This window comes from Musa acuminata, chromosome BXJ2-4 (assembly GCF_036884655.1).
Source record: "Musa acuminata AAA Group cultivar baxijiao chromosome BXJ2-4, Cavendish_Baxijiao_AAA, whole genome shotgun sequence".
Lineage (NCBI taxonomy): Eukaryota > Viridiplantae > Streptophyta > Magnoliopsida > Zingiberales > Musaceae > Musa > Musa acuminata.
In genome coordinates, this window is record NC_088341.1 from 31171061 (window position 1) to 31198769 (window position 27709).

The 27709-nt window shown below is 38.9% G+C and overlaps 3 protein-coding genes across 5 annotated transcripts; 1 reads left to right on the forward strand and 2 right to left on the reverse strand.

Annotated features, from left to right (window-relative positions):
• Nucleotides 1-719: 719 nt before the first annotated feature.
• LOC103981187 (beta-glucuronosyltransferase GlcAT14A) lies at nt 720-9146 on the reverse strand. Of its 3 annotated transcripts, none has more exons than XM_065104602.1 (5): nt 8383-9146; nt 7654-7729; nt 7419-7534; nt 1446-1972; nt 720-1020 (listed from the first exon to the last, which is right to left on the reverse strand). In XM_065104602.1, the coding sequence occupies exons 1-4, from the start codon at nt 8975-8977 to the stop codon at nt 1458-1460; spliced, it is 1302 nt and encodes a 433-aa protein (XP_064960674.1). In that variant the 5' UTR covers nt 8978-9146; the 3' UTR covers nt 720-1020; nt 1446-1457. The 3 variants fall into 3 exon arrangements, with proteins under 3 accessions (XP_064960674.1, XP_009396214.2, XP_009396136.2); XM_009397939.3 differs by lacking the exon at nt 720-1020 and adding an exon at nt 1040-1303 and having other exon boundaries at nt 8383-9145; XM_009397861.3 differs by lacking the exon at nt 720-1020 and adding an exon at nt 1040-1306 and having other exon boundaries at nt 8383-9145.
• Nucleotides 9147-10009: 863 nt separating this feature from the next.
• LOC135610279 (uncharacterized) lies at nt 10010-12936 on the forward strand. Its single transcript, XM_065104603.1, has 2 exons — nt 10010-12238; nt 12322-12936. The coding sequence occupies exons 1-2, from the start codon at nt 10706-10708 to the stop codon at nt 12649-12651; spliced, it is 1863 nt and encodes a 620-aa protein (XP_064960675.1). The 5' UTR covers nt 10010-10705; the 3' UTR covers nt 12652-12936.
• Nucleotides 12937-16400: 3464 nt separating this feature from the next.
• Nucleotides 16401-26275, reverse strand: LOC135610280 (histone-lysine N-methyltransferase family member SUVH2-like). The gene is made up of 2 exons (XM_065104604.1): nt 25278-26275; nt 16401-17638 (listed from the first exon to the last, which is right to left on the reverse strand). The coding sequence occupies exons 1-2, from the start codon at nt 26086-26088 to the stop codon at nt 16512-16514; spliced, it is 1938 nt and encodes a 645-aa protein (XP_064960676.1). The 5' UTR covers nt 26089-26275; the 3' UTR covers nt 16401-16511.
• Between the last annotated feature and the right edge of the window lie 1434 nt (nt 26276-27709).

The following is a 27709-nucleotide window of genomic DNA, read 5'->3' on the forward strand; positions in this document are numbered from 1 at the left end:
ATTTAATTAGATAAAATATATTATGAATATAATTAAATTTTGATTACGATTATTGATTAATAGAAAGGAATTTCAAATTATCCTTTTATTTACTTTTCATAAATACACATATATAAAGATAGTAAGTACTACAAAATTCTATCTCAGGATTTAGTGTGATCGAACTCAATTGTTAAGTTGTTGATGTTTTGTGAGATATCGTAATGATTTTCTTTTGTAAGAATATGTATTATAGTATAAAGTACTTGATGGTTAGAGAAAAAAATTAAAAAATAATTAATATTAATTAATAATTTAAATTTTATTATATTGATTGCTAATAGTGTTTGAAAAAATATATTCTTATAATTGGATTTGTAAGCGATCCATAAAAAAAAAAAAAAAAAAAAAAGATGATGCATATTTGAGTTCAGTAACTTTGGCTACTTAAAGTTATTACGTTGCAGTGATGAATTGTCATGTCGATGGCCCAACTTCCACCGAAACAATGAGACCAGCAGTTCTCTCGGCCTGAGACCGAAGAGCTCGGGGACGATGGACACAGCAATGGTGTGGCTTGTGATAGTCGATGAGCAGAGAAGGACAGTTTTGAGGAACGGGGAGTTGAAAAGAATCGAGAGGTGAAGTCACACGGAGGAGGAAATAAGGCACAGAAGTGCAAATCTGCAATCTAGAGTCTCATTTTTACGAACCATCATATTGTATGGACACATTCAATATGAAATGTTTCTTCCATGCATCGGAGAACACAAAAATACACCACGAATTTGAGAATCATTACCAGTTTTTGGTTGTTCAGATATTTACAGTCTTATCTGATTCTTCTGGTTACCAAGGAGCTTTGTGATGTTACAAGATTCAGCATGCACAGAACATATACTTACAGAGCTTGAACCGTAGCTTCATTTCTTGAAGAAATAAACTCCAGCATGGAAGAAATAAACCATGTCAGATGTCTCCCCTTTTTGTACCACAAGGAGAAACGCTGGCTGCTGATGGAGTTCCAAAGGTCAAGGAAGCCTGTCATGACATGACGGAGTGAAAGATCGAGTTTGGCTTGCCATACTATTAAGCGCTTCAAACAGAATCCACATTTTGATTAGCACTATTTGGACATTGAAGAATAAATTTCTACAGAACCCAGATCTGATAAATTGAGAACTAGAATTATGTATTCAAAAGCTGAGTTAACAAATAAGATGATGCAGCTCCCAAATTGAAGATTGGAGATCAAAATTACAAAACCAAGATGTGGTTTCATGTTTCCTCTTAAGGCCAAGGAGCAGAAGACGCAAAGAGTCACCTGCTGGAAAAGAGGATGATGTTGGCATTCAAGTTGAGTAATGGATCAAAATGACAGCATATAATTGAGAGACATCATTATATGATAAAACAAAAACAATAGCGACTAAAAGCATGAAAATATCTTACAGCAGTTAATGTACCTCATGCATGGATCACTTCCATATACATTGTTGAGAACGTAGCTTTCCATCCGACAGAAGATCTGCAATAATCTTTGCAAGCCGTGCTGCCCCAGGTCCAGGAATCAGAACATCAGGATTACCCCAAACAGCACATGGGTCCCCACGGCTTCCACCTAAACACCAGCCTCCAGGGACTATCCTACCAGGACCCCGGCTCAAAGTTTCCTTATCAATGTGGTCAAGAACAGGATCGTTCTTAGAGAACCTTGTCCCAAATGCTGCTCCAGTTATAGTCATGTTTTTAAGGTCATCCATAGTCAGCAGACGGGGTTCCTTCTTTGGAGATGCATCCCAGATCATATAGTGTAGGTGATGGTTGACAATAGTCCTATTGAATCCAGGAGAGTTACAAAGGACAGTTTGGAAATAGTTTGTGTGTGATGACAGCGTATTTGCATAGTACATCATAAGAGTTCTTGGCAAATTGTCAGTACCCAATATGCAGTACTCTATAAACTTCCGACTGAGGATAACAGAAGCAGAACCTGCACCAGAATGCATAGTAACTTTTCTTGCATCTCCTTCTCTCTTAAATTAATTGGAAGAGAAAAGCAATAAAATTGCATAATACAAACTGCATGATGAACATGTCATGACCTTGTTTATCTCAAACAAAATTCTCTTCAGAACATTATTCAGATATTTTCTGAAATTGTCTGAAAAAAGCAAACTTTAGCAAATGAAAGTGGATTATGGAAACAAAATATCCAGACTTCGGAGATGACAGTAGTCAGAGGACCATTACCACAAAGAACCAGTGCCTATAAAGTGATTTTACATACAAAGTAATCCAAATATAAGAAGAAACATAACAACAGAATAAGCAATTTACTTGTTGCACATCAGTCCTTAATGTATCAAGAATTTCCGCTTGATTGTGATTCACAAGAATCTTGTGTCAGATTGCTAGGTTTACTGAAAGGTAGACTAGACCTCTGGAAAGACTCAAAAACCTGGATAAACAGTCACCAGCTGCATTGACTTCCTTATATATTTGGACTCAAATATAGAGTCAAGAGATCTATCTAATCAATATATATTTTATGAAAGATTCACATGTATCTAACATACACATGGATCCTAAGTACTATAGTCCAAATCATGATAAAAAAATTGTATTGCCATACCCTAACAACCTAATCAACCTAAAATGCTATTAGAGTCTTTTCTATGAAGCTCTACAGCAACCAAATCAACCCATTAGCACAAAATCCCATGCAAAATCATCCTTGCAGTGTGACCAAGAAGCTTAAAGCCAAATTATTGACAATTCACCTTTCAAGTTTTGTATACAAATACATTATTTCTTTCCCAGTGCAAGACAACTCATTTTTACATGACGAAGTCATGCACAGAACCATTCCAACAAAATGCAACCAATATTCCATGTATTCCTACAACTCTCATCAATTCAAGTGCAAGCACTTGGATGGCCAATTTATGAAGCATGGACCGGAATACGACTAGATAAGGATACATTGACAGGTCAAAATTTAGAAAAGTTGGAAACGACATGGTATTGACATAAGTCACATGACAGTTAATAAATGTATATTACTGTCATTTTATACATTCAACTTAGGATCTAAGATAATCATGTGTTTGGTAAAAAGTATAACAATCATTTATATTAGTAGCAAAGACTACCCCAAACATCAGGATTAGATTATTATCATGGAATTGACATGAGTCACGTGACAGTTAATAATTCTATGATTAGATCACTATCACGATTAGGTTACATTGTACAACTTAGAAATAAGATCATCATTCATGTATTTTGTAAAAAGTATAACAATCATTTATAAGAGTAGCAAAGATTCACCAAAATACTCCAAATACATATATAAGAAGTCAAATGTAAAAAAAAACATAAAGTTGTCGATATTAAACACATTATGAGAGTCATATAAAATATATGTCCTATATGTACAATATATTAACATAAATAAGTGTAAACAGTCTGAAAAGCGTAATATGCTCTGTACCAAGACGTGGGTAGTTTTTTAACAGTGTCGGTGTTTGACACCAACAAAAAATGAAGACATCAATGTTTTCAGTGTCAATATCCGTATAGGTCAACCTGGCCATGAATGTTGACCTCACTCAAAAGAATTGATAGAGTAATTTCTTACCATTTGTAATAATCAAAATAACCTACAAGTTATATGATTTACATGGAGCGGGGCTTGTGACATGGTACAAAATAAATCTGAGGGCTAGTGGCTTTAAGTTTCATATACAGCATCATCCTTTCTGTTTTTTCAGATATGAGACTGCTGGGAGATCACAAGCTCAATGCTTGTGGAGTATATTTGTACAGAAGAATAGTTGGGGTGCAGTTTCTATATAATCATGACAAAGGAAATAATGTTCCTAGCATTGTCAGCTTCATTAACAGGAAAAAGTTTTGACCCACCAATTACATTGTTCTTCTTCAGTATTTTCAGATTCATCCTACAAGTTGGAAGGCATGCACTACATACACGAAGTCTATGTACAAACACTAGAGCCCATGTGCAGATTAAGCTTTGATTTAAATAAGTCACACTGTGAAGTTGATTTGAGTAATTTGACATAAGAAGAGGGGTTCTCATTTGAACAGTTATACTTCCTCTTTCAAAGAGTTGACTAGATATGATTGTGTAGGATTCCATACTTGTTGAGTTATTTCCTCATTTGAAGCAAGTCATTTCAAGCCAGTGCCCTTGAAATAGAATGTTAGGTTAATCCATATCTTAGACTATATGCTAATTGAGTTACTTTTGGGCACTTCTCTTTCCTCGATATCCCTCTCCCTTTTGCTTGCCTTATCTATAGTCTTTCATCTTAAATGCTATTCAAACCCAGATGCAGGAGCAATTTAGTTCATATGTTATTTGAATACTTTTTATTAGTTTAGAGATATTTTGTAAAAAAATAAATATAAAAAAGAAGAAATCAGATTAATTCTTAATTGAAGATTGAAAATGTTGACCGAAGATTCATCTCTTCGTGGATGGAAATTTATAAATCACGAATATCATTAGAGGAAGATTGTTCCTCAAATCAAGTCAAAATTATTACCTTCTTCAAAGAGAACATATTATATATTTGATTTAATACGATTGTAGTCTTTTTTTTCTGTATTTTTCTTTTTATTCTTATACTTGAGCCTAAAAAAAAGGAATATAACATTGTAATATATAAAAATCGAAAGATAATCAATGAATTGAGTAGGTTCTCACCTTGTGTGTGAGTGGTGTGAGGTCACAAATATATTTCCAATGATATGATTCCATCGTTTGAGACGTGCCGTGGTATGAGACCTTCATCCTGAGAACATTCTCCTTGAGCCGGAGCGAGTCTGGTAGTTATCTTTTATTTTCTTATCATCTCTTTATTATTTTCTTTCTTTTCTCTTTTTCTATTCCTCTATTACTAGGAAAAAATTTTGTCACTACTCATTCTACATCAACTACTCTAGTTAAACCATGGCAATTACTCTCTGCAGTTACTTCCTTTTCCTCTTGTTCCACATCTGTTTTTTTGTCATTGCCTCATTAAACAACTTTTACTAGTCTACGAATTTATTATCATAGAAATAGGAATATGTTTTCCACTAAAGCTGAGAAGCTATTGGCGATAGGTTTGCTAATTCTCTGGTTTATTCTCAGTAAAGCAGGTGTTTTCTTTGTCTCTGCTATTTATTGCACATGTGAAGATCTTGCTGCATCTAACCTTTAGTAGTCTTCTTGCTAATTCCATTGACAATAAAAGTGAAAATCTGATTTTCAGGGAATAGTAATCTTTTCTGCAATTTGGACAACAAATAAATTCTAAATTTTAATTGCGTTAGTTGTGGTCCATTCATGCATCAGAAGTTAGCATATAACTTGTCTTGCAACAATTTTCTTTCATGATTGACCCAAAGTTTTGTTGAGTTTTTAGAGGTTATTCTCCTCTTTTTCTCTCTGCTTTACTACTTTCTCCTCCCGCATCCCGCATCTTTCAGTCTCTCATGATTTAGAAAGAACATCGTCTTTCTGAAGAGGAGATTTTTACATAGCTAGCTAGGAAAATATCCTTCTATTTAGCAGCCTAAGTAATAACTCATTGTGCTGCTTTCTAATTCTCGTCAACAGATTTTTACATCAAAATCTGCAAGATCATAGGATGGGCTCCATACAACAAAATCTGGGTTAACTATAATGAGGATGGGAATTTTAGGAAGATGCTTAATTATCATCATCAGGGATTGGATTGAAGATTTAAGATTATGGATGTAGTCTTATCAGTTGACTAATAAATGAAATGAAATTACTGAAATCTTATAGTACCTCTTACTCATGAATTTAGGTGTCGAAGAAAGACAATTAGACACCAAACAATGAACAGAAAAGGTGGGTACAATGACATGCTCAAAACATGTAAAGGTGGGATCGGATTTGATCCGATCAAGCCGAGTTTGAGTCAAACTCCAATTCAGTTCAATCAGAGTTCGAGTTGAACTCCAAGTTGATCCCAATCCAACTGAACAAAGCTTGAATCTGAGCTCAAGGAATAGATCCAACACAGCTCAAGTCTCACTCAAGTTCAGCTCAACTCAAGTTCGAGTCGAACTTCAATTCAACTCAACCAGACTTCGACTCGAACTCCGATTCAATCCAAATCTGGTTGAACCCAACTTGAGCTCAATCCCAAACCCAAAAGTCAGATTCAACCAGCTCCAACATCAGCTCCAACCTGCAGACGACTCAATCCAAACGTCACTTGGATTGGGAGAAGGGCATGAGGTTAGCCTAAAGAATCAGCTCCTTCAATCCGAGCCCTACTCAGACTGGAGGGGACTTGCTCACCAACCAGACGGCACTAAGGGGCTGGCCCTAGCCAAAGAAGGGAGTCCTAACGTGGTTAGAGCTCTACCCTCAATCTATATATTGAAGAGTCATCAGCCTCCTAATGCATAAAGTCACAACCACAAAGTTCTAGCCTTCGGCAGCCCCTTGTAGAAACTCTTCATCGAAAGCAGCAGCCCTTCTCAGCCTGCCCTAGCAAAAGCCCTTCAGCCAAGTGTAGGAAAGGGAGAGATCAGAAGAAGGTGATCTGCCTCAAGTCCTCCTCGGCAGCAGGACTTGTGAGAGAACAGCCACCGGTCTTGTTGCTGCTGCGCCTTCCTCGACTTCCAGCAGCAACCCAGTGGCATCGAGTCTTTCTTCCGTTTCAAGCAGATATCTTCTGCAAGCTCCAACCGGTTTAGAATCAGGTTCTGGACGAAAGAGAGAGAGGGAGAAGAAACAAAGATAACCGAAATTAACAGCAAGCTTTCTGCCATGAGCAACCTGCACGTTGAGTGCAAGAAGTCCGAGCACCTGTGTTCCCGAAGTCTTTGCTTAGTTCCTTGTTTAAGGTACTTTGATCCCAAGCAATAAGGGTTGTTTTCTTTTTGGTTTTATAACTTTCTATAGTAAAAGACACAACTCCTATGTGAAGTCATAAATCTACTCGGAGTAAGGTTCAATGTCGTCGAGTCCTTCCCCCATACAGATCAGGACTTGTCAGGCTGCCCTATATCTTAATGAATCAACGTAACACTATCAGAGGAGGATGAGGATGATGGAGAACATGATGACAATATCAAATAGGAGAAAGGAGAACAGAAATGTTAATTTGGAAAGGGAGGAAATGGAGAATTTTTTCAATCTCTAGAGGTGGAAGTAGCTGGAGGTTGACAAGGAAAGGTATTACACTAACCAAATCACAAGGCACAAACATGGTTGTTGAGTTGTGTTATTTCTTGTCCAAAAATGAAAATTATATTACATGACACGTGTGAACATGCAAGCACCGAAGAACAGTACACATCAATTTTACAAAAGCACTGCATGGTATTTTTGAGATAAACATACTACTCCAAGTTACATACTTTGATGGAACTTGATCGATACCAACCTGTGAACAACTTATATGCATTTGGCAACTCACGCTTCTGAGTAGCATAAAAAATATCTGTCCTGGAAGAGAGGTAAAGTCCAGGGTCAACAATAATGGGTCTCAGTTGCCGCGACCTGACACAATAATCTCATTTAGAATTTATATCATGAGAAAAAAAAAAAAAACTTAACACATCAGACAAATACAGAAGGGGAAAATTAAATATAATAAATAGGAGGTGAAGCTTCCGTACTCTCTCCATCCAATATAACTGGAATGCTGAACAAAGTTGAGATCCCTCGGTAGGAAAGAGAATACATGAAGAAGATCTGAGAAATAACAAAAGCAAAGTCAAATAGCAAGTATTGCACCTAAAAATATGCTTAGGGCAAACTTTACCCATTGCGAATCTTTATGTCAATAAATGGAAGAGCTTCTAAGAGAAAAAGAGAGTGACGAAATGTCAGATTATTTATGGTTTGGAGTTGCAACTCCAATTACATAGAAGCACATTCTAGCAGATTGCAGCACCTCCGCTTAAATTTGCCTAGAAAGGCACCATTTCTTGCTTGCTATAAGACTAACAGCCAGTTTTTAACACAGATCTAATAAAAAGAAATGCGATTTACAATTCTATTATGTTTATTTCCTGGTAAAAGTGGATACAGTTGCATGGTGAAATATCAAGATTTTCAAGCCAAACGAAATGTTAGTCAGACCTCATGTCATAAAAGAGGAAATTTATCATCAACTACAACCTTCGAAGTCATGTTGTGTTGAAAGATTACTGACGCAAGCAAGGTTTGGTTCTTGAATGTCCTGAGCAGTAGTAGTAGTAGGAAGAAAAGATAAGGACACGGACGCACCCCCACACAGAGAAAACCCAGAAAGGAGAGAGTGTTAAACATGGCATCAGGTGCAAAAATCCAAAATTTTCACGAGAAAACTGAATCTTTGAGGCAGGAATAGGAGCTATTCATACCATCTTGGGTCACTATAGGGTATTCGGACGCATCAAGGTTGACGAACCAATCCCAATTCGCTCCAATCCGGAGCAAGATCGCGGCGCCGTGGAGGGTGGCGGAAAGCGCAGAGGAGCCGCGAGGGTTAGCGAAATCCGGCTTCCCCACGACGTGCACGTTCCGGGCGGATCGGAAGGCCGGGACGTTCCAGGCGGCGAGGGCGAGGCGCTCGCGCTCGTCCTTCGGGGCAGCGCCGTCGAGGTGGAGGAGGTAGAGGTTCCTGGGGTGGTAGACGGCGTGGAGGAGGCGGAGGAGCCGGTCGCCGTCGCCGGCAGAGCCGGTGAGGAGGTAAGCGAGCGAGGGGGGCGGCGGGGAGGAGGATAGGAGGGCGGTGGCGGTAGCGGAGGCAGATCGGACGTGGGAGGCGGCAGAGGAGGAGGGCGAGGAGGCGGAGGGGGAGGAGAAGGAGAGGATCAAGAAGAGGGAGACGAGGGAGGTGACCAGAACGCAGTAGAGGTTACGGGATTCCTTGGGGAAGCTGGGGAATGACGGAGGAGGAGGAGGAGGAGGAGAAGCAGCAGCAGGAGATGCTGAAGAAGAAGAAGAAGACTGCATTCTTTCCTTTGAATTCCTTCTCTCTGTCTTGTTGGTTTATTCCCCTTCTTGTAACTCTTTCTTTCTACCTATTTTGAAGCCCGTGGCTGTCAATTTGACATCATCGTGGCCTCTCCTCTCTCTTTCTCTCTCCCATCTCCCTGGGAATTTAGTAGGTGATGCGAGGTAGGAAGTAGCAATTCCAAAAGGCAGTTAATTTCTTATATCATTATAAGAATAAGTCTTTATCATCATAAATTAATCTACTTTGTCAAGTAACATTACAAAACAGAGAGAGATAATTGGATGCATGTTATGGGCAAACGCCAAGGGTTTCGATTGAATGCTTAAGGTATGCAATCAAATTTATGCTTGTGTGGGTTTGTTTCTATTAATCCAGACAAAAAGAAAATAAAAGTAATGACCAACTCTTTCAATTCCCACCTTTCCTTAGAACTTGTCCTATGGGTGCAAAGAGATGTACCAAAAGAATCAATGAACCCTGAATAGTATGGACATATAATATTATACTACTATGAATTAAACTCCTATATAACAAAAGAAAACCTCTCTTAGGGTTTATAAAAAATCATGTGGCCGGTGGGACCCATTAAGCTTGACAGCTCTTAAATATCAATCAAGTTTAAAATAATAACTGTAGTTAGTATTACTAATGATTGATTTTTTAGATGAAATCAAGAAAACTAATTAATAACTATAGTTAGGATTGCTGATGATTGATTTAGATGATATATTTGTATTGCCGACGGATTGACAGTGATTTAAGTTTAAATTAGTAATAATACACCGATCAGACCTAAATCAATCTATATATTTTTGTCTTCTTCCGATGAAACGAGGTGTCGCATGAGATCCCTGCGTAGCGTTGGTTCCGAAGGGAGGGAGAGGCAGGCTTTTGGGCTTCAACCAGACGGTCTGGAACTCAACTTGGGCTCACTCACCGGCACCTCGTCCATCTCCGGCACCGTTCTCAAGAACAGTGTGACAGCTTTTACCATCACTGTTCTTCTCAGGGCGGTGCCATGCCGACCCTCCGTGGGAGGACGAGACGACCCTACCAAAGGTTAAACAGTCCTCCGGTCGAACCATATGATTGATGCGGGTCCCCATATCTGGCCACTTCATGTTTTGGCGTGTCCATCGGTGCTCTCTGAACAGGAAAAGGGAGAAAGGAAGTCAGGTTTCTTCTTCCTCGATACCCAGTTTTACCGTCTCTCTCTTTCTCTTGCTTTGGTTGGTCCCATCACAGTTTATTGATCCTACCAGTTATTAGCTGCAGCATAATCTCTTGTACGGGGGCCAAAGGGGGAAAGAGAGGTGGAGGAGAGCATAACTTTTATCTACAGGAGCTTTGAACTTTCCACTCTCTTTCTTTTTCTTTCCGTCTCTCCTTTGGATCGCTTTTGTTCTCTTCTTGAGGTCATCCCTTCCTTCGATTCCCCTCTCCTTTTCTCTCCCTCTCTCTATTTATATCTCTGGTTCCATGTACAAATGCACATACAAGATGGATATTTTCTTGGAATGAGAAGGCCCAATAGCATGCACTTGTCTGCTCTGTATTGCTGGGATCAGATCGCTTTGCTGTTCCATCTGTCGATGTTGTTGCGTCTCTCCAAATTTGAGCTGAAAAAAATCCAATTTTTTTTAAAGATCGATTTCTCGTATCTGCTTTCTTGATAGTTGAACAGTTTGAGGTGAAACCCTGAAGGAGAAAGAGGAGGAATTCGAATGGCAGGGATGGATCCGTCCAAGTACGCGCACAGCCCAGCCCACAAGGCTGTGCTCGCGCGCGATTACGCCGGCCTCAAGCGCGTGCTCGCGGCGCTGCCCCGCCTCGCCGACCCCTCCTCCATCCGCACCGAGGCGGCGTCGTTCGCGGAGGAGGAGAAGGCCGAGGCTATCTCCGCCGTTGTCGACCGCCGCGATGTCCCCAACCGGGAGACGCCGCTCCACCTCGCCGTCCGCCTCGGCGACGCTGCCGCCGTCGAGATGCTAATGGCCGCTGGCGCGGACTATAGCCTCCAGAACGAGCAGGGGTGGAGCGCGCTCCAGGAGGCCATCTGTGCCCGCGAGGAGAACCTCGCCAAGATCATCATCCGCCATTACCAACTGCTCGCCTGGGCCAAGTGGTGCCGCCGGCTGCCGCGAGTGGTCGCCACCATGCGCCGGATGCGGGACTTCTACATGGAGATCACCTTCCACTTCGAGAGCTCCGTGATCCCCTTCATCTCCAGGATCGCCCCCTCCGACACCTACAAGATATGGAAGCGGGGCTCGAACCTGCGGGCCGACATGACGCTGGCCGGATTTGACGGCTTCCGGATTCAGCGCTCCGACCAGAGCATCCTCTTCCTCGGGGACGGATCGGAGGACGGGAAGGTGCCGCCGGGGTCCCTGTGCGTGATCTCTCACAAGGACAAGGTGGTGATGAGCGCTTTGAACGGAGCGGGCACGCCCCCCACGGAGGCGGAGGTCCAGCAAGAAGTCGCTGCGATGTCCCAGACGAACATTTTCCGGCCGGGGATCGACGTGACGCAGGCCGTGCTACTTCCGCAGCTGACGTGGAGGAGGCAGGAGAGGTCGGAAATGGTCGGGCCGTGGAAAGCGAAGGTGTACGAAATGCATCACGTGATGGTGAGCATGAAGTCCCGGCAGGTGCCGGGAGCCATGACGGACGAGGAGTTCTTCTCGGCATGTGATGACAACGATACCGAGAGCGAAGAGTTCGAGGACGTCTTGACGGAGGAGGAGCGGAAGCAGCTGGAGAGTGCGCTCAAAGTAAAATCCCCGGACATGCTCGACCAAGTCCACTCAGATGCCTATGTTGCTCGCCGTCATAGTTGCAACGAGCCGAGGGAGATGGCCGTCGAGGATGCTTGTAGTAGTAGCAGCAGTAGAAATAGTGAGAATAGACAAGACAGGAGAAGCTGGTTTGGTAACTGGGGAAAGAGGGGCAGCAATCACAACCAAGATGGGCAGAGGAAGGCTGTGCCTCCAAGCGTTATCCTCGTCGATTCTCCACCTGGGCATCAGAGTAGGCCCGAAAGGCGTTCGATAGAAGTCGTGAAAAGGCCTGCAACGAGCAAAGAGAGCGAGTACAGAAAAGGCTTGAGGCCTATTCTGTGGCTTTCTCCTGATTTCCCACTGCAGACGGAAGAGCTATTGCCTCTTCTCGACATTCTAGCGAACAAGGTCAAGGCGATTCGTCGACTGAGGGATCTTCTTACGACGAAGCTCCCTCCTGGAACATTTCCGGTGAAGGTATGGGTTTCTCCTACCATACATTCTTCTCATTCCATGAGTCGCTTGTGCATTATGTGAGGGTAGTCTATGAATGCATGCAGGTTGCAATTCCAGTTGTGCCTACCATCCGTGTCCTGGTTACCTTCAGCAAGTTTGAGGAGCTACAGCCATTGGAAGAGTTCTGGACACCTCCCTCAAGCCCTGAGAGCAAGACCCCAGAAACACAGGCATCAAGCTCCTGGATTCAATGGATAAAGGCGCCCTATCGTCAAGCTTATGCCAATTCACCAGGGCCAGGTAGCCGTGTGGAGGACGTACAAGATCCGTTTGGGATTCCACCTGATTACACTTGGACTACTGCTGAAGCCAGAAGGAAGAAGACGCAGGAGGGTACGAGCAAATCGAAGCAGGTGAAGGGCCGGAATCGGTGAATGGTCGACGATCCATTCCACAAGGTGGCCTGTCCATGCGCTAAGATTTGTTGGAATATTCTTTTGCAAGTCGAACTCTATTTCTTGGGCAGGCAGTGATCTAAAGATGTTGAAAATTTTTAGGTTCATAGTCATGTCATGCTAATGAGGAATTCTCCTCTGTTACTTCTTACTTGTTGCCTCAACTCTGAAGAAGCTGGCTTAATCTCCACCATTGTCACAGAGGCACTGCAAGAATGTCATTCCTTGAAAGTAAACCCACAGGTGGGGCTCTTATATTTCTCATGGTCGTAGGGTTGGTTATCTTTTACTTTCCATGAAGTTACTAAGATCCAACAACCTAATGTCCAAAAGATTTTTCTCCACTCATCTTCCATATTGAAAGTGAGTACTGACATCAACTGCTTCACAGCTCAAATCTTGATGACCCATTAAAGCTAAAGACAGCAAGATGGAACAGCTAATGTGATCTATCGATCCGAACAATGATACAAGATACCCATGAACCAGGATCTTCAAAATTACTTTGCTCCTTCCTAAACAAAACAGAGAGCTCGTATGTTTGTGCCATTGGACAAATCATTAGTATGCTTATAGAACAGAAACATGATGGTCCAAAGAGTTCCAATGGATACCTGCAGTTCATCACCTTGTAGGAATGTTGAACACGATCGTACAATGCCCAAATCTAAATCTTGTGGCTGCCTCATTGATGTGCATCTTCTCAAGCGTTACAAAATGATTGCAGACTTTTGTTGTAATCCAAGCCATCGTGGAAAGACCTACCAGAGTGGAAATGACAGAGCAACATCACCTGCTCGTTTTATGAGAACAATAGATCTCTTGGAGGCTTTTTGACATCATACATAATAATAACAATAATAATAATTTGAGATCAACTTTTGTAGTTATTAAGATATATAAAAAAGTATATATTTAATTAAGTTTAAAATACTTAAGTATTTATTTATGATTCCTATTAATATATTTTTAGATTTTTTTTATTTCTTTTCATCCTAATAATATTAATTATCTCATTTTTTTTCTATCGGAGATCTCGTAAGTATATACTTATTTCATTTAAATAATTTTCTCTCATCTTATCCTCTATCAAAATGATATCTAACTGTTCATGAATAAAAATATATTTTTTTATTTTTCCTAGTAACTCCACACATTCGTCTCATCTTAACAACATAAATCTTTTATATATATTATTTTTTAATTATTCAACAAACTTTTTGACATTATATGTTGCATAGCAAAAATTTGTTTTTCTTGTAAGAATTACACCATATATTTACTAGGAAAGAGACACTAACAAAGAATCATAAACTTGAACTTTCAATGACAAATTCTAACTTTTAATTGTAAATCTTGGTATCTTCGATCACAACAAACAATATATTCCATCTCATGTACGGAGTATCAATTTATATTAGAGTGTATTAGTTAGTGCTTATAGCAAACAATAATATATGATGATTAGTCAGAAAGAATAATACCCTTTGCAGCATACCTCTGTCGTAGACAGGATAAATGCACCTAGAACATGATCCATTTTGCTAGATTTCCTGCAGAGAATTACTGAAAGAAGGTTTGTGGCAAGGATTTATTAATGTCTCATAGCAATTCAGTAACAAAATACCTTGCCTATAACAATTCATATAAAATATTCTTTCAAAAAGGGTGGGCAAACATATTAACATCCATGACAAGAAAGGTAAGATTTTGGCAGTTTTTGGTGTATCTCTATAGAGAGATTGCATCTCCTCATGCATAAATATTGCAGCACTTGGCAATGAACATTGTCAGAATCTTGTAAGTCTTCCATCTTTACTTCTATGAGTATGATAGCTATATATCATCATGCTTAAAAAACGTTTTGAACAGTTACCACAGTTAATAAGCAAGCCCAACGCTTAATAGTCCAAATCATATTGAGTTGAGTTTTGCCATTAAAATACATTGACAAAATAAAATCTTTAAACCTTGTGCAAGACCAGATATGCTTGTAAGTTCAAGAAATGAAGAAAAGCAGAGAGGCATAAAGAATGCCAATACCCTACTTCTTGATCTGCTTAAAACAAACAAAGAACATGACAGACAGAAAGTGTAAGAAACCAAGAGAACTGAAGGTTTCCTGGTTAGCTTTGGTTGATAAAGATATCTTTCTCTTGCATTCAAATCTCAACATCAATTACCTAGAACGAAACAGAAAAATAAGTAGTTTATATATTACCAAGTCCTTAGTCTCCTTTTCAAAGATCCTTGTTCAAATTGTACCTCCACCCGAGGACCATATCACCATTTCGAAGCTATAGAAGGTATAAGAAACTAGGAAGAATTAGATGACAAGCAAGTGATTAAACAAAGAGCTTCTTACATAATGCCCATAAGGAAAATATGTTTTTGAAAATTGAGCCAACTAAAGTTTTAAATACTGATCTAATACCAATTTTGATAATTAGTCAGAGCAATGTGAAATAAAACCAAGCAATATACCCACCTGGAACATCCAGTATCGCTGAAAATATAATAAAAATGTAGTATGCCAAGTGGTACCACGTTCTATGGCCCATTACTCGTACCTTGTCAGACCATTAAATCATGATCCATATGTACCAGTCCAATCATATTTAAATTCACAGATTCAGCTTTAGCCCAGTATACCTAAATAATATTTATTTAGATCATTTAAAATTCAATGTAAATGAATAATGCATCCCCAAGGCATATTCGTCATGTCAGCAGCTGTAAGTGTATATGTATGTCAAATGATGTCATAGATTAGCCCCTTACACTGGTAGATTAGTCCCAATGAAAAATCTAGAGAAGGTGAATGATCAGAGTTCCACTGGTAGGTTATAATTTATTGTAGAGCATGATAAAGTAAAGAGTTATTGGAGAATTAACAAGATGAGAATTCAAGACCTGAACATTTCATTATGTACTTTTCTCTTTACAAAAAAAATAATGTAATAATTAAAAAATGCACTAGAAAGAGCTTCCTACTATGTTAACATGTGGAATTAAATAAACATATATTAGCATGGTTGAAAAGATCCATGCAGGCAACCTCGTATAATTGGGGTTTACATGTCCAATAAAACAATATAGAGAAGGTGAATGATCAGAATTCCACTGGTAAGTCATAATTCATTGTGAAGCATGATAAAGTAAATTAAAAAGCTGAGAATTCAAGACCTGAACTTTTCATTATGCACTTTTCTCTTTACAAAGAAAAGTCATTTAACCAATTCAAATAAGTTTCTATCTAAGAGGAAAAATGCACTCGAAAGAGTTTCCTACTTTGTTAACATGTTGAAATTGAAAAAAAATATATTAGCATAGTTGAAAAGATCCATGCAGGCAACCTCATAAAAATGGGGCATCATGGCTTCTTCTTATTGATGTTGTTGGGGATAAAAAAAAGTTCAATTCTATACACACATGAAGAACATGATAAGTCAAAACTTTTTGTCAGCTAATATCCAAAGAGCATCATAGGTTTGCCATCTGCATGTTTTAATTATGAATTCTAGATATGCATGAGAAAGAAACAGCTATATAAGCATACCAATTGAAGAACTTCTAAAATTAAGGGATAGGCTTACATCACCACAACAATTAATATAGACACTAGAGTAGATAATTCCGTGCATATCCTCAAACTTGATAATTAACTAGTCAATTTGCCAGGAAATTAATAAGGTAAGAGAAAAGATTCTCCAATATGTAACACAAGATTGAGAAAAATTACCAGCGAACAATTTGGTCATTCCTTGGAAATTGGTGACACGCTCTCAGAAAGAGCATTTGTGACTTCAAAAATTTATCACCTTCTAAACAATAATTGGCTACATTGTTAACTTCCCCATAGGTTCATCTCCAATCCCATAATCAACACTCAGTTCCCTTAATGGAGGTATGTTCTCCATGGCGAAGATCATAACATGCGGATATAATACATTATTGTGATCAAATAGCACATATTGCACAAACACATTTGGGCTACAACTATGGCTCAGATAACAAGCTACATTCCTTGATCGTGAAACATCTATTGAGAAGTTCAGGCCTGGCAAGCATGGAAAGTTTGGTGACACATAATTGGGTAAGACATCAGAGATGTCTCCCCATTCCACCCATCTTCCTGGAAACTGGGCAGGATGCACCAAACAGTGGCCTTTTGTGGATAGGATTTCAGTTTGCTGCCTAGTTAGCACAATGCCACTAAATTCACAAACAAATTCCCCAGCCTGAATCAAATCCAATGATCTCACTCCCCACCCTGTCTCTTTTGATCGGAACACCTCCAACTGATGCCTCACACCTTTCTGGCTCACCCGGTTGGGACAATTCGGTGGGCACTGGCACAAGGTGCCACACTCATAAATTAATGGCTTCCCCCTCGATAGAATCCCATGTCCACCATATGCAAATTCTCCACCATTTTTCTGGGCACAGTAGCAGTTGGCTGAGCAATTGGAGATGCATTCACACCCATTTCCTGCATCAGCATTTGCCTTCCCTTGAAAAGCTTCGACAGGAAACACTGGACTAGTGAGATACTCAAAGAGCAATGGTTCTCGGTCATCATCAATATCATTAAACAAAGAAACAGGAAATTTCTCCTTCCCCATCGAGATATCGAGACTCAAGTAACCAGCTGGCCTCATACTCAATGGATTCACTTTTAAATCCTCAGCAAGCTTGAGAATCCCACTGCCCATCTCTTCCTGGCCTTCAATTCTCAAAAGCTTGTACTTGTATATGCCGAACCCTGATTTGCCTACATCCATCCAGCAATTGACAATCTTGTAAAGCCCATCGTAGACATAAATCTTTCCGATGGGGCTGCGATTGGACTTTATACCACGAATGACTCGAATTTCAATACCATACTTCATGCTCCGTTCCAGTGCAAGATTTCCCCCTTCCAGCTTCTGGTCAGTGCAATGCTTAAACATGCTGGGACCGCGGCCTGTTAGCATAAAATCTGTAATCATGCTATCTATAATGCGGAAAAACTTTTATACCAAGATTGAAATCAAATAAATTGAATCTAACAATAATACGATGCATACCTTTGTTGTTGTTCAGAAGAAATAAACCTTATCTGATCTACAAGTGCTCCATCGTCGGATCTGAAATATCAATCTGCAAGGATCTGCAAAAAAGAACTAGATCCTTCTCCTCTCTTCCTATCTTTTCACAGGACCACCTAGATTGATGGATTAGGGGATTAAGGGAGAGGAAGATTGAGAGAAAAACTTAATCTCTCACTTGACTCAAATTGAGAGAAAAACCTTAATCTCTCAATTGACTCAAATACTACTCAGATGCGCACTTGACCCCTAGAGGTCCGATAGATACGCACAGATGATCTCTGATGATATATTTAGCCCCTAGAGGTCCTGTCTATTTATAGGCGAGAGCAGAGGGTCTAGGATAAGTTATTAGGAGAGTTCCTTCCATCAAGGTTATCTCCTAAAGAATCCTACTTTAATATGGACTTCTTTTCTATTGGCCAATAACTATAATCAGAATCCAATAATATCTATAATATATCTTACCTAATTAAATAGGGCCACATAATCTAACATTCTCCCACTTGGCCCAATAATTGGTAAGATACAAAAAGACTTAAAAATTAAAAATAAATAAACAAAATTTATTTAAAAACAATTTGACTCAATTAGATTCTGAAATTTTTGAAAAACTATATACACGCGCGTGAATTTTAGAAAATAGGCCAATAAGTCCAATAATAATAATAATACTACATTAAGTTTGACTAACAATATGAGTCATAGCGGTTGTATGCCATCAGTGTCACACTTCCTTCTATGTACCACAATACTATTAGTCTTTCCTAATGCAGTCCAAAATGACCCCTATAATTTGTCTTGTCAAGACAATCCTGTCATCACATTCAACCATAATATGTACATACATAATTGTGAACAGGATAGCAGAAACAAATAACTTTAAGTACGTAAGTAAGAATGTCAATTATAGTGTCCACTCAAACATGCATCACCATATCCTTTATGGGTTGCTCACAAACCCAATCATAAGAACATGTTCTTTCAAAATACGTTAGACTGTAAGTCCTAAGTGAATGGATCAGCAATCAATACAGTGGAACTCAAGTAATTAATTGACATTAGATGTTTCTGGACTCATCTTCTCTAACCATCAAGTACTTTATACCATAATGCATATAGATGCAATAGTACTTGTCATTCTTAGAGAAGAAAACTACTGCAATGTCATAAAATATCTTCAACGACTTGGTAATTGAGTCTGACTACACCAAGCCCTGAGATAAAAATTTTGCAGTCACAAATTTGATTAGTGGCCTCAAAGCATGCCACAAAATCAACTTTTATTATTAATAATAATAAATTACCTCTCTAATTACATAGATATTAACCGTAAGGTGGACTTCCTATTATCGAGGTAATTTATACAATCAGCATCTGAAAAATACCATTATTTCAAGCTGATATAATTTCATACATGTGAGCATATAATCATTTGTCCCTTCCTGATATCTTATTACTTTCTCTGTAGTCCTTTAATGTTTTTACTTCTGGGTAACTCCAATATATACCCAACATTTTAACTGTAAAAACTGATATCTTTTCTAACAGAGACTTGAGCATAGACTTCCAACTGCGCATATACAAAGAATATCTTATTTATCTGATTCTTTTCAAGTCATTTTCAAGCATTTACTATTGACTAAAATTTTGCTTTTATGATTTACTGAACAAAGCTGTATATTAAAATCATTTCAAGACTCGGTTGATATATCCTTTCTAAGACAATCTTCATAATCATTGAGGTCTATCATTGAATTACTCAATGTTAATAATATAAGATGTCTCATTTATATCAACCATATTAAAACTCTCAGTGACAAATTCTTGATTTAGTATAATAAATCAAGATCACTATTGATAAGGCAAAATATTATCCATATATAAGACCAATATAATAAACTTGCTCCCACTGATATAAATACTAATTAATAGTATTTACCTTAAATCTGAAATAATGATATCAAGAACCTTTATATATCATTACCTTGAAGCTTGTTTAAGGTCATAAATGGATTCCTGAATTTGCATACCAAACTTTATATTTCTTTCATTTTCTTTTAGAGTAAATCATGTAGAGTAACCCATATAAAGCTAGATCTTTTAAAAAAATATTTTCATATCATTATGATATAACTTAAGCTCATAATGAATCATTAATGTCATGATGATTCTTAACGAGTTCATTAAAAAATCTCGTTATGGTCGATACATTCGTTACGAGTAAAACTTTTAACCACAAGTCTGACCATTATATCGATATTGTCCTTTGAGCCACATTTATATAATAGACTCTTTTACAATTATTGGACAATTCGATAAATTTATCAGACACCATTCTGGTTATTAATTTTAACTCTTCTTTTATTGCATCATATTACTTTTCAGAATCATTACTTTTCATGACCCATGACAACAATAAAAGATCCATTCTGATTCCTATATCATAATATAATTCTTGTAGATATGCAACATAATAACCATAAATGACATGATTCCTTCCCCTTTGAGATATTCTCAAAGTTATCAATTATGGTTGTTCTACAAGACCATTAATAATAAAATCAATATAATGTGAGAGTTTAGTAATGTTATTTTGTTGTTTACTTTTATCAAATCATTTAATGATTTGAGTAACAACAATCTCTCGAATAATAAAGGAGTATTAACTTGCATCTCCTTTATATCAAAATTAAATTTCGAGATTTTCACTCCCACTGATTTGCTATTTTATAGGAATCTTATGTTACCAGATTTAATTGTCCTCGTACTATGATTAGAGCAATAAAATATGTACCCCTTTCAAACTTTTCTGAATAGATAATAAAATATTTAGAAATAATTATTAAATCTAATTTTCTTTTATGTGAGTTGAGGATCCTTTATCTCCATAAGACAATCTCAAATATGTAAATATCTTAAATCAGGTTTCCTATCATTTCATAACTTAAAAAGTCATGTAATTTACTTACTAGGAACACCATTCAAGATATACATAGTTGTCCTTGGAGCTTCTTCTCACATTGATTTGGGTACAAAAGAATAATCTATCATGCTCCTAACCATATCTATAAGGTACGATGATATCTTTCAGCAATCATATTATGTTGTAACACATCTGGTAAATCATATACCTTATTTTTTTTCAAGAATCTAGCAAAAGAATTATAACTGGGTTCATCATAAATACCATAAAATTTATCATCCTTTTCAGATATGATGATATTGACCTTTCTATCTAATTGTCTATCAACTTCATTTATATACACTTCAAGAGTGTAAATGGTCATAGACTTTACATGAATTAGATATATATAATCATATCTCAACAGATTATTTATATGGTGATAAAATGTCTCTCTTTAATGAGACAAAAGCATATAGTGATAAACATAACCTCAAGGAGTTTATAAAACTAAAATTTACTTCAATATTTAATTATATGATCATTGTAAACTTATGATTCATATTAATTCTGCATAGACTATTATACAGAATTCAAAGGATAATTTTATTGAATCACAGTAAGTTTACAACCACCAAAAGAGAAATAATATTATAACAATTCTAGGTAAAGAACTTAAATTCCCAGAATTATAAGAACATAATATGGATTCTTCAAGATTTATCAAATTGAATCATCTTTGGATATAAGCGATAAATACAAACTAATATCGCTTTCACTTTAAGATGATTCCCTACATTGATAAATATCTCATTCTCTTTTGGTTTTATCCCAATATCTATTATTGGTAACATATGATGAAGCATCAAATTAATCCATCAATAATATCCGTAATATTTGATTTGAACCATACAAAGGTTATAATTATACCTTTTTTTTTATTTCAAATCAAATCATATAGTATATTTCTTCTTCACATAATTTTATTTGCTACAAAAGTAACACTTTATTGTGAAGATATTCTTTTATGAGTTTATATAATAATTATAAACTCAGATGGAATTACGCTTCATCCTTATTTTAGTGTTACCTACTCCTTGAATAGTACTCAAAATATTATGAGTCTTGAACTTACAGCTTTATCATTTATTTTGAGGATATAATCTTAAATTCCTCAAATATTATCATTTTAAGATTTCAACTAATGACTTATCAGATAATTTAAATTGATCCTTAGATATTCTTATGCGCAAGTTGTAAACTGTACTGAAGTCTAAATATCATAAAATTGAGTATTTCATGCCTTTCTTGATCAGTCACCTCAATTATTTATTTCACAGAACATTCAGTAATTATGTTCTATTCAATTAATCTGAGATCTCACTTACTCAATACAACTTGTATATGCTCAAGTCATTTGTTTCAGAAAGTATAGGGACACAATAAAGAAAGTGCCACAATAATAATATAACATTAATGCTTTGAGTTTTTCAAAATATGATGAACTATTGATATCATCTATATTTCACCTTTGGGTGAAATATTGACATATCTAGTGTTCACTCAAAATCACTTATGGAGGACTGATACCATTCTTGTGGAATAGTGTTGTTACCTTTGGGTATACAACCCTAAACTGCAAGAATATCCAAAACAGTATCATCCTACCCCATCACATAATTATTTGAAATAGATTCTCCTTTGGGATTATCTAAATCTCATAATTATATGTGCCATCGTGAATATTATTTTATGTCATTTTAGGATGAATTCCATAATGTATTTTATAGATTATTAGTCCAAGTCACTTTGGTGGCTACAGGACCAATACAAAAATATAAAATACAATCTAAAATATCCCATGAATGACATGAACTTTATTGTAATTCATATCCCATAAGCCTATCATCCCAGGCTACTTTGGTAACTACCGGTCAGATAAAACTTAGGAAGATAAATTACAAATAATATTCACTAAATTCCTTTATCCTGAATCATGCTGTCATTATGAATATTATTTTATTTAATATCATTTAAGACTAAATTCATAATGTATTTTATAAATTATTAGTCCAGGTCACTTTGGTGACTACAGGACCAATACAAAAATATAAAATACAATCCAAAATGTCCTATAAATGATAAAACCTTTATTGTAATTCATATCACAAAAGTTTATCATCCAAGGCCACTTTGGCAGCTACAAGTCAGATAAAACTTAAGGAGATGAATTACAGATAATATTCATTAAATTTCTTTAATTTATGCTAAGCAGTTCAATAATAAAATTACCATAATAATTATTGAACATTAATACTAAGCAGTTCAATAATAGAATAACCATAATAATTATTGAACATTAATGCCAAGTAGTTCAATAATAGAATAACCATAATCATTATTAAACATTAATGCTAAGCAGTTCAATAATAAAATAATCATAATAATTATTGAACTTTAATTAACAAAAGAAAACTCATATGATAATCATGATAATATATAAATCATGTGTTAATTGCCTTCATGTGAAAGATAAATATTATTTCACAATTTCAAATATATACATGTGAATAACTAAATAAATATCCAAGAACAATAATTGGACTTTATTTACCACATGTATAATCAATAATTCATATGAGAAAACTATAAAGTAACCATAATTTATAGTTTTTTTTTTTTTTTTTTTAATCAAAAATTAAATCCAATCAAATAACCAAAATATAATCATGATTAAATTCAATCATAATTATAATAAATCATATTTATCAATTTTATAATTGAGAATATAACTTAAAATTCTCAATTTGAATAAAATTGTAAATATATGATAGGATATAAACTGAAATTAAGAAATTCACGAAAGGCAGAACTGTAATTTGGCAAAATTAGACCCGAGGGTAAAACTGTAAATATGTTGACAGAACATATACTGGAATTACGAAATTTGCAAAGGGCAGAATTGTAATTTTGCAAAACCCTAACCTCGAGGTCAAAACCGTAATTATGCCAAACCCTAATCTGCCATGCTGCCGCCTGGGCGTGCCGCGCGGCCGTTGCGACGTGGGGCGCTGACGCCGCTTGCGCGCGGCCGTTTCGACGTGCGGCGCTGACGCCGCTTGCGCGCGGCCGTTGCGACGTGCGGCGCTGCCGTCGCTTGCGCGCGGCCGTTGCGACGTGCGACGCTGCCGCCGCTCGCGCACGGCCGTTGCGACGCTGCCGCTGCTCGCTGCTCGCGCACGGCCGCTGCGACCTTTCCTGCCTGCGGACGGCGCGCACGGCTGGCCGCGGCTGTTGCCAGCGCGCGGCCGCTGCCGCCGCGGGGGGCTGCCTCTGCCCACGAACGGCCGCTGCGGCGGTTCCTGCCCGCGCGTGGCCGCCGCCTGTGCACGGCCTACCCACGCGCGGCCGCCGCCGGTGCGCGGTAGCCATGCCGCGGCGCTGCCTGTGCCCACGCGCGATCGCTGCCACTACCTGCGCGCGGCTGCCGCGGTTCCTGCCCACGCTTGGCCGCCGCCTTGGCGTGGCCGCTGCCGCTGCCGCTGCCCGCTTTCCACGGGGGCAGCGTTTGCCGCCATCTGCGGCCACCGCCCTTCCGGCATCTTCTGCGGGCGCCACCATTATGCGTGAGGGCAGCCGCCGCCTTCCGCAATCACCGCGTTCACATGCGGTGCGGGATGTCCGTGATGCCGCCACTGTTCGCAAGCGAACCTCTGCCTGCGCACGACCGTGATGCGCGACTGCGGGGTAGTACACGGTCCTTTCTCGACAACGATCAACAGAGATGATCATCTCAATAACATCGATGATAATAAACAGTATATTCATCGATCAAACATAAAATTATACATTGCTCATAATCAATAATAGAGCAAATCATATAGAAAGAAAACAGATCAATAATATCCGACGAATCATTCAAGCATCGTAAAGAACAATAATAGATCTAATATATTTGATCTCAAGAACCTGGCTCTGATACCAATTGTTAGCATAAAATCTGTAATCATGCTATCTATAATGCGGAAAAACTTTTATACCAAGATTGAAATCAAATAAATTGAATCTAACAATAATACGATGCATACCTTTGTTGTTGTTCAGAAGAAATAAACCTTATCTGATCTACAAGTGCTCCATCGTCGGATCTGAAATATCAATCTGCAAGGATCTGCAAAAAAGAACTAGATCCTTCTCCTCTCTTCCTATCTTTTCACAGGACCACCTAGATTGATGGATTAGGGGATTAAGGGAGAGGAAGATTGAGAGAAAAACTTAATCTCTCACTTGACTCAAATTGAGAGAAAAACCTTAATCTCTCAATTGACTCAAATACTACTCAGATGCGCACTTGACCCCTAGAGGTCCGATAGATACGCACAGATGATCTCTGATGATATATTTAGCCCCTAGAGGTCCTGTCTATTTATAGGCGAGAGCAGAGGGTCTAGGATAAGTTATTAGGAGAGTTCCTTCCATCAAGGTTATCTCCTAAAGAATCCTACTTTAATATGGACTTCTTTTCTATTGGCCAATAACTATAATCAGAATCCAATAATATCTATAATATATCTTACCTAATTAAATAGGGCCACATAATCTAACACGGCCACCATGGCCAGTGTAGACCAGCACAAGCCCACTGTCCTCGTCATCCTCGTAGCCACCAGATACAATAATGCTGGTGGCTATCGGCTCGCCGGTAGAGCTCCGGCTAGCTGGAACATAGTCAATCCCAGCCTGGCTCTGGCCATGCAAGCCGAGCACGCATAGCTCCATGCGAAAGAAGAAGACATCGCCGATGGTGATCCCGGGGATCGCGCCGATGATCCTCCTGTCTCGGTTAAGCCAGAGGTCGCGGTCGCCCATCAGGGTGGCGGCCTTGAGGTCGGCGCGGCTCCTCTTGCCCCAGATCACCTCGAAGGCGTCGCCTTTGTTCTCGTCCCGGAGGAGGAGGGAGCGGAGAGAGTCGAACGTGGTGCGGGTCCGGCGGACAACGTCGCGGAAGTAGAGCCGGTCGCGGAGGCCGAGGGTGGAGGCGCGGACCATATCCGCCGACCGGATCTTCCGCTTCTTGCGGGCGACGACGGCGGAAGAGTTGGCGGCCCGCGTCGGCGCGAGCGTGGGGGCGGTGACGAGGGAGAGGTGGTGGTGGTCATCGCCGGAGGCAGCGGCGGCGGCAAAGAGGCGGGCGAGGCGGAGGTACTCGGCGAAGAGGGCCGCTCTCTCATCGTCGACGGCGTCGTGGTTGGGGCTAGGGCTCGGACCGGATGTGGGGTGAAGGGGGTCGAGTAGACCGATCGGGCCGGGCAAAGCCGGGTGGTGATCGGGCGGCTCGGGTTTGGGCTCGACCTTGGGGAACGGCGCGAGGTTGAGGTTGAGGTCCGGGAACGGGGCGGGAGGCGGCGGCGAGGGGGTCATCGCAGGAATGCAGCAAATCTCAGGGACCTCAACTTAATTTCGTCGAACAGGAGTGGGGAGGAGGAGAAGGAGCAGACAAGTGGACGGCCATGGCGAGGGGCAAAACGGGAAGAAAGTGCAGGGCGAAGGACAAATGGCGAAGGGAAGGTTTTTACGTAATTTCGGTCATGATCGACGTCCGACGAGTGTGGGACGGCACTAGTGCGGCCGTCGAATATCTGTCTCGGACCAATCAGCGAACACAATAACTCGAAACGTGTCTTACGCCATCGGCTTATCCTTGTGGATCCCGCAGCTTTCTCGTCGAGTGGGACTCGCCACAGCTTTCTTGTGAAACGTGGGATCCTCAGGCTCATACATGCTCACTGCTGCTGATGGGGTCACCGCTTAAGTTACAACGATTTACGACTGCCGGACCCCACGCGAAATGCGGGAGAGCCGCCCTTCCATTGGTTCGGACATGTAGGCCACGTGCTTCTCCGAACAACGACTTCAGTCATGACATGGAACATGAGCATATAAATCAGCTGATGAAATGGATAGGTTATATCTCGATGCTCAAGTCAAATCACGTATTTGTTTCTGTAGAATGCAGCAAAATACTATGTTGTATCACATAACAAACTTGATTGTGTGACAATATGCAGAAGCGGATGCAGACATTGTCACCTTATCCATTCACATACTACGGGATATGCCAATGCATTATCCATCTATATTTGATCCAAATTAGTCAGCTAACATTTATTAGCACGCTTCACTTCCTAATGCATGCATTAACTAATCCACTACAGCAATCAATGTTGTTCGTTTTATCATACATTCACTTAATTAACTTTATGTTAATCGGTGTCATAACCTCTTCGTCTTTTCGTCTTTCTTGTAAATTAAACAAAACCTTCTTGACATTTAATCTAATATCATAAGTGAAAGAAATATTTTCTAGTGAAGATGTAAGGCAATTTAACTTGTAAACACTTTGATTGTTGAATTAAGATTTTGATATTAAATCTTATCTTTATCATTTTGAAAATAAAAATCTTCCATATTACCTACCCTTCACTTTTAAGCCTAATAGTAAAAAGGATTGGTTAGATCAAAATCCTCTGCTCGATTGGATTAGGTGCTGATTTCATATGCGAGTCTACAAATGGTGCAGTCTATGGTCGTCAGCCATAAAACTGGCTGACCGTTTATCTTAATGGCCAAAGGCATTGATGCAACTTGGGCTTAAAATTACAATTTAGATTTTGGTTCGAGATTATGATCATTTCCGTTTAATGAGTGAATTAAACAATCAATCGATTTGAGTGAATTAAACACAATGGGTCATCTTAAATGGGCCGGATTTTGGTTAGATCGGACCGGTTCTGTGAGTTTGGATCAAGACGGAGGAAGCTCAATCAAGCAACATTATGAACGACATAAATAACTACCTCACGGGCAGCAAAATCATGGCAAGAAAGATAAAACGTAGAAGTCCTAGGAGGTAAAGAACTATTTATATATATATATATATATATATATGAGTATTTGATTTTAAATATTTTTTTTATGAGTTTGTATAGTCTTTATAAACTCAACTAATTTATTTGGTAAATTATATTTTAACTTTCTTTTA

Excerpts from the sequence above, each read along its gene's own strand:
- LOC103981187 (XM_065104602.1), bottom strand. The coding sequence starts at position 8,977 with ATGCAGTCTTCTTCTTCTTCTTCAGCATCTCCTGCTGCTGCTTCTCCT. Across the intron at positions 7,535-7,653 it reads AGTTATATTGGATGGAGAGA|GTCGCGGCAACTGAGACCCA; the intron begins GTACGGAAGCTT and ends TTATTGTGTCAG. Across the intron at positions 1,973-7,418 it reads TGCATATAAGTTGTTCACAG|GTTCTGCTTCTGTTATCCTC; the intron begins GTTGGTATCGAT and ends ATTCTGGTGCAG.
- LOC135610279 (XM_065104603.1), top strand. The coding sequence starts at position 10,706 with ATGGCAGGGATGGATCCGTCCAAGTACGCGCACAGCCCAGCCCACAAG. Across the intron at positions 12,239-12,321 it reads CTGGAACATTTCCGGTGAAG|GTTGCAATTCCAGTTGTGCC; the intron begins GTATGGGTTTCT and ends GAATGCATGCAG.
- LOC135610280 (XM_065104604.1), bottom strand. The coding sequence starts at position 26,088 with ATGACCCCCTCGCCGCCGCCTCCCGCCCCGTTCCCGGACCTCAACCTC. Across the intron at positions 17,639-25,277 it reads GGTCTACACTGGCCATGGTG|GCCGCGGTCCCAGCATGTTT; the intron begins GCCGTGTTAGAT and ends TTATGCTAACAG.